The following is a 9,670-nucleotide window of genomic DNA, read 5'->3' on the forward strand; positions in this document are numbered from 1 at the left end:
GTCCAGTCCCCCCCGCTGAGCCTCTCTTGCCAGGGGGAGTGGGGCCAATTGAGAAAGCTGAGGACCTTGGATCCACAGTTTTAGCCCCATGCATGTGCTTCTTGCTTCTTCTTCTTTCAGTCCTCACCCGAGGATAGGTTGTTGTTGTCATTGATTCTACAGCAGCGGTTCTCAACCTGTGGGTCGCGACCCCTTTGGGGATCGAACGATCCTTTCACAGGGGGCGCCTAAATACATCCTGCAGATCAGATATTTATATTACGGTTCATAACAGTAGCAAAATTACAGTTATGAAGTAGCAACGAAAATAATTTTATGGTTGGGGGTCACCACAACATGAGGAACTGTATTAAAGGGTCCACGGCATGAGGAAGGTTGAGAACCACTGTTCTAAAAAGAGAAGAAGAAGGGAGGGAGGGAGGGAGAGAAAGAGAGAGAGAGAGAGAAACATCTATCAGCTGCCTCCTGCAGGCAGCCTGACCAGGGATTGAACCTGAGACCCTTCAATGCACGAGATGACCCTGTAAGCACTGAGCAACACCGGCCAGGGCTGCTTCTTTCTTCGTGAGTCTGCTGGTTGTGGCAGGGCCTAGGGTCAGGGACAGTATCTCCCATTTTACTTAAAGGGCACCGAGGCTCAGAGCTCAGCTTTGCCCAGTGTCAGGGCTACTTGAGCTGCCTCTAGCCTGAGGAGGGAAGCCCGCCCTCTGGGTAAGTGGTGAGGCTGTTAAAGCCAGTCAGAAGTCAGCTCATCAGCTGAGAAGGCCTTGGGACACCAAGACCCCTGCTGCTTGTCTGGATGCCTCTCATCCCCTCGTGCCCCACCCTCACCCCCACCCCTGCCTTGCTTTCCACCTTATTCCGACTGACAGCTTGCTGTTTCCTCTCTGCTCTTTCCATCATCATCGTGACATCACCTTTCCCCAGATAAGACAGGACTCCCAGATAAGCCATCTGAGAGCCCTTCTAGCTCCAGATACCTGACTCACCCGCTTACTCTTGAGTGTTGAGTCAACAATGGGGGCAAGGAAGAAAGAGTGGTGTCACCTTGCCCGCCCTTCCCCCCCAAAAAGGCTTGAACACCCTTTTTCCAGATGTTCATGGGATGGGGTACACAGGTCTGAGGACAGGGTACCTCCTTCCGTCCTTGAAGATGACAAGACATGAATGGCATCTCTCCCGATCGTGTGTCCCTGTCACACGCTCGCACACAGGATGCCTTATCTGGGTCCTCCCACTTAAGGATGATCAGACGCTGCTTTGGGACTCTGTCCAGCATGGCCCATGTTCAGACCTTCTATGTCAAGTGTTATCTCTGGGACAGGAGCCGCCTTGCCTCTTGGGACTAGAACAGCACACAGAGGGTAGGATCCCCTGGCATCTCAGCCAACAGGACCTGAGATCCCCCAGCCCACCTCTTCCATTTGACAGATTAAGAAACTGAGACCCTGGGTGGGGATAGGACTTGCCCAAGGTCATTGCCATCAGTGGCAACTCGAGGACTAGAGTCCAGGCCTGATGCTCAGGCATAATCCTTGCCACTGCAGCTTCTTTTGAATCTGCGGTCACTGTGTATCCTTTGGTGGGGGGGAGGGGGGGGGAGGTGACCTTGTTGGGAGGAGAGTCTTCTCTGGAGAAGAGCTGACCAACTCCCTTTGTTCTTGTCACACTTTTGACCTTGAGCAAATCAACTTGCTTAATTTTCTTAAGCCTCTTTAGGGGGTGATGCCCGCCCTGCCCTTGCCCACGATACCCCAGAGCAGGCTGTGATGAGCAACCACTCAGACAAGATGCAGCACCTGAGTCCTGTAATAACCCTGTCTCGTAATTTTCCTAATAACCCTGATGTAGTCCATCCTTCATTTCACACGCACGGATTGATTGGGATTTAAAACAATAAAAATACCAAGGTGGCATTGGCTCTGCCCACAGAAGCTTAGGGTCCCTCTGGGTAAAGAGGACCCGCCCGCGCAGAGCCATGGAAGGAGGCAGGGTGTGTAATGCGCGCCAGGGGTAGGAGAACCAGGGACGGTCTTCCTGGCAGAGATGGGAAGGGAGGCGCTCCGGCTGGAGGAGGTGGCCTGAGCACAGCTTGCTCGTGGTTGAGGGGTAGACGAGTTGGCCAGAGCAGATCTTCAGGAAGGGTTGGGAGGGGTCTGGAGAGAGAGCTGCAGGGGTCGTGTGAGCTGAAGCTAGCGTGTGAGGGGGCCTTGAAGGTCAGGTTAAGGAATTTGGCTGCAGTGGAAAGTAATTGTGAAGGTGTTTGAGCGGGGGGACTCAGGTCAGTAACCTGCCCAGGACGTGGTGGAGGTGGGAGTTAGGGAAGCAGGGATTGGGGTAGGGAGACCAGCTGGAGGAGTGTTACAATGGAATGGGCAACAAACAGTTAGAACTAGGTGAAAGGTGAAAGTCGCTGATGTGCGGGAAGGCTAAATAGCCATCTCAGACGGTGAATAAAGAAAAATTGAATTTATTTAAGGAAACGGAGGCAGAGAATGGGGGATGTCCAAAGGGAAGGGCTGCCCAGCACTGAGCCAAAGGGTACTGGGTCCATGATGACGGCAGTAACACACGTAGGACAGTGACACAAGGAAGGGCATAGAGGAAGCCACCGGGGAGCCTCGGCCGGGCTGCTCTGGCTTAGGGAACCTGCCTGGGAGACAGGTTCGGGGAGTGGCCGGGATGAGCTGCCGCTGCCTGTTGCGCCCCTGGTTGGGGCCTCTTATAGGGAAGAGGGGAAGGGAATGGCTCCTTGAAGGGAGAGCACTTTGCGGCTGGGCCCCTCGTCCTGAGAATATGTCTCTCTCTTGCAGGTGGAAATCCTAGGGGAGGTCTTGGGGGGAGGTTCTCAGTAGAATGTTCATCAGCCTTCCAGGTGTGCTTTTTTAGGTCGTGGTCTCCACTGATTGGTTGCCGTCAGGGCAGCGTCATTAGTCACTGCAGCTGGTCCTGAGGCAGCTACGCTACTTGTCTGGTTTTGCTGCTTTTCTGGGCCTGGAGCTGAAATACAACTGAGGCCGAGATGTTATCTTCAGGGAGGAAAGGTCATGGTCAGCGATACGCTAGGGGAAGACAGATTACCCTGGGTACAAGGGTCTTGTTTTCCCACTCCGATCCCGAGAGCTGAGTGGGCACTGGCCAGGCATCCGTCCCTTCATCAGGGAGAACCCCAGGCCCCGTCACCCGCCCCCGTGGCCTCAGAGGGACAGGAGCCGCTGCCTGGCGTGTGAAAGTCTCCAAGATGCCCCCCCCTGCCAGGCCCTCAGCCCTGGAGAGGATGGGGTGTCGGGGCTGAGGGACGCTGTGCTGGCGAGGGTCCAGGTGCTCGGGCGAGGGAGGGAGGTCAGGATTGTTCCCACGGTAACCATCTGTGTGGCCTTGGGGTGGGTAGTGTGGGGTCAGGCGGAGGTCAGGGCCTGGGCAGCAGGCATCTTGGATGGCAAAGCCATGTTTTTCAAACTGAGACCTGGGCAAAGCAAAGGAGACCTCCTCAGTTTTATCTTTGGATGGTCTCCATCCAAGAAAAAGGAGAATCTTTAAAAAAAAAAAAAAAAGGTAGCTTCTTAGGGAGAGCCAAGAGGAAAATGCATGCTATGCAGCCTGTGGCTACAGATAAACTCCAGTGAAGGGGTTGGGGGTCGGGGGTCGGGAGGCCTCCCTGACAGCCCCTAACAGATGCCTGCGCTCCCAGGGGCCTGCACGCCAGGGGGCACCGGGCCCTCGTGGTTAGAGGCCTGGCTTGATGCCCATCCTTGGACGGGCTGAGGGTCTAGCTGTACAGGAGACACCTGAGGCTGGAAGGAAGACTGCCCTTCCTGAGCCACAGTGTCCCCATGCGGCTCGTCTGGAGACCTAGGATCCTCTTTAGCTTTGACCTTCTCATAGTGTGAGGCAGTCGGCCACTCACCCATCTCCGGGGGGGACGTGGGGACACGTTAGATGCTGAGGACTCTTCCACACATTCCGGTTTCTGGGCTGGGGGTGTGGGCACCCGTGGGAGCTTTGGGAGGACCTCTCTCCTTCTCACCCCCCTGCACATCCTCTCGCTGCCCCGGACGAGAGAGCACACAGGAGATGCGTGCGTGGAAACACGCCGCAGCCCCTCCCCTCCTCCATGGGTGGTTCTGGGGTTCTTTCTAAGGGCTCTGCTGACTCCTTGGCCTTTAGTGTGCACGGAGCCTGTGCTTCCTGGGACCGCAGTTCAGAGCGTCTGTGCACAGCGTCTCCTCATCAGCTTCCCAGGCCTCTGAGGGCCCATTCATTCACTCCTCAGTGTGTGCTGTGGGAGCGGGTGGGGCAGAGGGGCTCCAGGTGCTTTGTTCCTGCCCTCAGGTGGCCCACACGATCCGGCCCTCAGGGCTCTGGGACAAGGAAACTCACACTCCTCCTTCAGGGGGGCAGGCACGATGTCGGGGAGCTGCACCGCCGTGCTTCCCTCTGGACGGTCCCCATGTGCCCTGGGCCTCGCAGGAGGGAGCTCAAGCAGCACCTTCTTTGCTTGCTGCTGTGGCTGCATGGCTGCCTGTGGGATATGAAGTGAAACTATATGATCCCGGTGCCGCCGGCTGCCAGAGCGTGAGGGACACGGACCAGCACATCTCTGCCTCCCCCAGAGCGTGCCAGCGCTCCAGCCCTGCGCTCAGCCCTGAGGAACTTCGCAGGGAGCCTTGTTAGAGCGGCCCCTTCCCCAGGAATCCTCCCTGCATCTCCTGCATCCTAAGATCAGGCCTGTGCACCCTGCACAGCTGCCCCTGTTCTTACTCGGAGATAAGTGCGTTTGGTCACTCATCCTCACCTCCCTGTCCTCCCTGCGCCTCCTTCAGTACCTCCCTGTCTCCTTCACGAAGCAGCAGGGATGCCCTTCCATCAGGGATGATGGTGCTTTGCAAATGCTTTGAAGCCAGTGTTTCCATCAGCTTCTTAGAGTAACCACAGGTCATCAGGACAGGAAGCCCTAGTGCCATGTTGCAGATGACAAAAGATTGGCCATATGTCCAGGTTCCCTCTGCAGCACGAGGTCATGAGGAGGCCAAGCCCCTGCCTGTCCGCTTTCAGCCACCACCACCCCCTTCTCAGTCCCCTCTCTCGCCCCCCAGCCTTTCCGCAGATGTCCCCACGCTGGAGGTGCTGGAGCGGGAGCTGGCCTGGCTGAAGGAGCACCTGTCCCAGCTGGGCTCCCCTGTGGTGTTTTGTCACAACGACCTGCTCTGCAAGAACATCATCTACGACAGCACTAAAGGTGCGGCTGCATCGGCCCGGGCGGGCGGCAGGGTCCTGCTCCCAAGGCTGGTCCCGGGACAAGCACAGGAGACTTTCACTTAGATCTTAAGTTCATTTGTAGGAGAGAAATGGAAAAGGAGCAAATTCCCCCTTAGGAAAGTCTGTGCCAGGAAAGGGCTCATCAGCAGGGTGTGTGGAGGCCTTTCATGTCAGGGCGCTCGAGCAACACCCCCCACAATGCTTTGGGCTTCCCACGCCTTCTCGGCTGTTTCAAGCCTTCCGGTGGCCTGACCTGAGCTTCCCCCAGGGAACCCTTTTGCTTTATTTTTATTATTATTTTTAAATATATATTTTTATTTCAGAGAAAGGGACAGGGAGAGAGAGGTAGAAACAGCAATGATGAGAGAGAATCATTGATCAGCTGCCTCCTGCACACACCCTCACCCCCACTGGGGATCAAGCCTGCAACCCAGGCACGTGCCCTTGACCGGAATTGAACCTGGGACCCTTCAGTCCGCAGGCCAACGCTCCATCCGCTGAGCCAAACCGGCGAGGGCGGGAGCCCTCTGGTTTAAATCTGGCCCTTGACCATGCTGAGGACAGATGTCTTTACATGGGGAGAGCCCCAGGGACTAGCTCTGTGAGAGGGACAGCTGGAGTGGGGGAGGGCAGGTGGACAGATGGACGGACAGAAGGAAGCAGCTGAAGAATGCTGCTGGAGAGGTTGGGTGAGGCCAGCACAGGAGCGGTGAGCTGCACACAGCGTGACCGGGCTTGTCCAGGTCTCCAGGGCCGACCTCCGCGCTTCTCTACCCCACAGGTCACGTACGGTTCATTGACTATGAATATGCCGGCTACAACTACCAAGCTTTTGACATTGGCAACCATTTCAATGAGTTTGCAGGTGAGAGGGGCATTGCTCTTTGGCCTGCGTCCAACATTCCCTCTGTATGTTGGCTGGTCAGGTCAGGGAGAGGATGAGAGGGGTCCTGTACTTGGGGGTGGAGCCTAGACAGCCCCTGTCCTCCGAAATATCCCAGCTCGGGGCGAGGAGGTGGATGGGGAGACACAGCCTGCACTGGAGAGCGCCAAGTCTCCTGGGGGAGGCAGGACCCGCCTACACAGGACACACCTGTGGCCAATCTGGCAGTTGGTTACAAAGTAGGAAGACATGCGTACCTAGGATCCCTGGCTTGGCCTGTGACTTAGCAAAAGACCCCTTCCTCTGGGTACATGCAGCCCTCGCCAGCTGGGCCAGCACAGGACAACTTCGGCCTCAACTCACCCCCTTGCCCAAGCTCCTTTCTGCCCGGTGCAACCGGCAGGCTTGTAGATGGTGCAACCTGCAGGCTTGTAGACGAGGGCCCAGCAGGCAGGTAAGGAGCAGAACAAGCTGTAAGCAGCTACTTGCCTGGGGGCAGTATGAAAAGAACCTCGTTGCAACTAGTTAAAGTATGTCCTCTGCAGCTTGGCTTCCTGACTTTAAAGCCTGGCTCTGGTGCTTGCTGCCTGGCCCTGGCCTTCTCTGCGCCTCTGTAGAATGGAGATAAAACACTAGGACTTGCTTCATAGTATCCACATGAGACACACACACACACACACACAAGTACGGCACATGCTCAGCAGATATTAGCACTGGCTGCTGATACCAGGACGGGGAGCCTGCAGCCTGGAGACCGGCGCAGGGCTGGACGGTGGACGGGGAGTGTTTCCTGGGAGTAGGCAGTGTGCACACAGAATCAGGGTGTAGGGGAGCAGGGTGACTGTGTCCAGCTTGAGAGCTTGTTAAAAAACAACCCCGTAGGGTGAAAAGCTACGCCCTGACACTGGGGTTGGAGGGACACCCAGGATGGCAGTGTGAGGTGCTCACTCACCTGGCCCAGCTTCAGCCACTCCGCAGCCCAATCTAAGCCAATCACGACCCTTCTGGAACCCCAGCTGACCAGGTCTGTTGGCCTATGAGTGCTAATTATACCCGAGGGTATGACTCCCAGGCACCAGAGGCTCAGCTGGGCAGAGCGGCTGAACTGTGGGGGTGGCATGAGCTGAGGCTGGCATCTGCAGGGCACTGGGGCCGTGTGTGCTCAGCTGCCAGGCCCACTGACCCTTCCAGAAGAGATCGTTCTTAAGCATGTTAAGTCCTTCTCACCCACCACACAGAGCAAAGTCCAGCTGGACTGTCTCCCAAAAGGGCAGATTGCATCCTGCCCCTAAGCTGAGAATGAAGGAGGAGGACTGAGCATGGGGGGGAGGGGGGCAAGGAGGAGAGTGGGAGCCGGGGAGAGGGACGTCCAGGGTTCGTGGGAACCAGGGGGCCTGTTCCTGGGAGCTGGAAATCGGTGTTCCCATCCTGAGCCCACCTCTAACCACCTGACCACCGCCTGACCTTGAGCAAGTATCTTCTCTCTGCTTCTTAGTTTCTGCGTCTGCACAAGGAGATGCCTCCTAGCCATACCCTTGGGGCCCTGGGCGACCGAGTGTGTTTCTCCAGAAACCTAAGGGAAGCGAGGGAAGGAAGGAAGAGGGAGGAAGAGACCGGGGAAGGTGGTCCAATCCTAATTCTGTCTTCAATAAACTGCTGCTTTCTGTGCCAGCTCTAAAGCCCAGGCTCTGCCTCTGTGCCCAGGATGTGCCAGGTGCTGGGCTGGCAGCTTGAGGACTCAAGGAAGGGCGGGCCAGAAGGGATGGAGGCCACCCAGTCCTGGCTGTTCCCCAGTCGTCGGGAGAATCGGGTGGGGGCAGGTGCCTTGGAACCTGTTGTGAACACGCTCCATGATGTTTGAGTCGCCGGCCCGCAGGAAGCAGCGTTTGAGTCACACAGAGCCCTTCGTTTGCAACGGAGAGGTTTGGGCCATGAGAGGAAAGAGCTTGTTCGAGGTTAACTGGAGGTCAGCATCGGGCCTAAGACAGCTGAGCCCTGACTCAGTGCTGGGCCCCAAATGTGACATCGTGTTATATAGGGCACAGGGGAGACAGTGGTGCTCAGGGGGTCCCCATCACGCCCAGGACTATCCCTTGCCCCTCAACCAATATGCTGCTCTCAGTGCCCCAGATGGGGTGGGGGTCAACCCTCTACACATTACAGGCAACCAGCAGGCTGCACTCCTAGGCCCCGCCCAGCAAAGCAGGGAACACCTGAGCTGGAGGAGGCCCCAGGTGGGCCTTCTGAGATGCCGCCTCCCTCCCACCAGGTGTGAATGAAGTTGATTACTGCCTCTACCCTGCGAGGGAGACCCAGCTACAGTGGCTGCGCTACTACCTGCAGGCACAGAAGGGGATGGCCGTGACCTCCAGCGAGGTGCAGCGGCTCTACGTGCAGGTCAACAAGTTTGCCCTGGTGAGTGCGTGTGCCTTGGTGGCTGGCAGGGAGCAGGGCAGGGCGGAGCCTGGAGGTGGGACAGGGACCCACCCCCAGCTCCTGCCTCTCACAGCCTCAGGGTGGAGGAAACAGAGCCAGGGCCAGGTGTGAGGTCCCGGGGAACCCTACCCTAGAGGTGAGATCGAGGAAGAGCCCTCTTAGGCACCCCCATAATACTAAGGTGCCCTGCTTCCCCCACCCCCGCAAGTCTAGGTTCTCCCTTTCCTGGAAACTACTTCCAGGAAATCTCAGCTTCCTATTTTAGCAGTTCTCTCACTTGGACCAGAAGTTCCTTCTAGTGTCTAACCTTAATCTTTCATGCTACAGTTAAACACACCCCTTCTTTTCTGTAGCCTTTGGAGGAGATAGAGAATGAGTGTTAGCTCTAATCCTCCTTGTTAGCGTCCTCTGCTGACTCAGAGCTCGGTAAGCCTTTCCCGTCAGGCTCTTCCTGCTCCGATTACTGTGCTGTCGGTTCTTGATCCGTGTGCCACTTACTCGGGGTCATGGTTTATGCCAGGTGTCCACTGGCGTGTGCTCAGGAGCATGCTAACTGGTCTTACTAGTGTCAGCCATGCGTAAGCAAGTAAGTCAGCTGCCCTGAATTTCACAATCCACCGAAGAGCTGAAGTAAAATCTGTGCTTACCTGGGAGTTCAGCTGCCCTTTCTGTCCTCACAGCACAAAGCTGGTTCTCCTTCAGGCTCTTCCTCCTGGCTTGTTTTACTCAAAGCCTTTTTCTTGCTTAAGTTTCTAGTGGTCACTCATACTTGCGAATTGGCCTACGCCCCCCCACCCCCTTTAAGTCCTGAAAAAGGCAGAAAGTGGAGGGAGGTACTGGATAGTCAACCCCAGAGCCAGCAGGACTTGGGCCGGGGTGGGGGACCCCAGCAGGGAAAGTACTGGTGTCACCGCTGTTTGTTGGGGGGCAGCCGGAAGCTCGGCTCTCTGGCTTCCTGTACCTGGGGTGACCTGGGCCCCTGGGCACCTCTGGCTCTGGGGAAAACAGTTGAAAGCGCAGTGCCCAGATTCTGGCTTCTTATTCCCACATCTACACTCATTTTCCAGCTTGACCACCTCCTGATAGAAGGTA

General features: G+C 56.7%; 1 protein-coding gene across 1 annotated transcript in view; it reads left to right on the plus strand.

Moving 5' to 3' along the window:
* Positions 1-9,670, plus strand: part of ETNK2 (ethanolamine kinase 2) — a 16,394-nt gene that overhangs the window by 3,702 nt on the left and 3,022 nt on the right. The window contains exons 3-5 of the mRNA XM_015569289.1: positions 5,097-5,239; positions 6,041-6,124; positions 8,412-8,557. Coding sequence (XP_015424775.1) covers positions 5,097-5,239; positions 6,041-6,124; positions 8,412-8,557 — 373 coding nt within the window. The remainder of the gene's footprint in view (positions 1-5,096; positions 5,240-6,040; positions 6,125-8,411; positions 8,558-9,670) is intronic.

This window comes from Myotis davidii, unplaced genomic scaffold, assembly GCF_000327345.1.
Source record: "Myotis davidii unplaced genomic scaffold, ASM32734v1 scaffold246, whole genome shotgun sequence".
Classification (NCBI taxonomy): Eukaryota; Metazoa; Chordata; class Mammalia; order Chiroptera; family Vespertilionidae; genus Myotis; species Myotis davidii.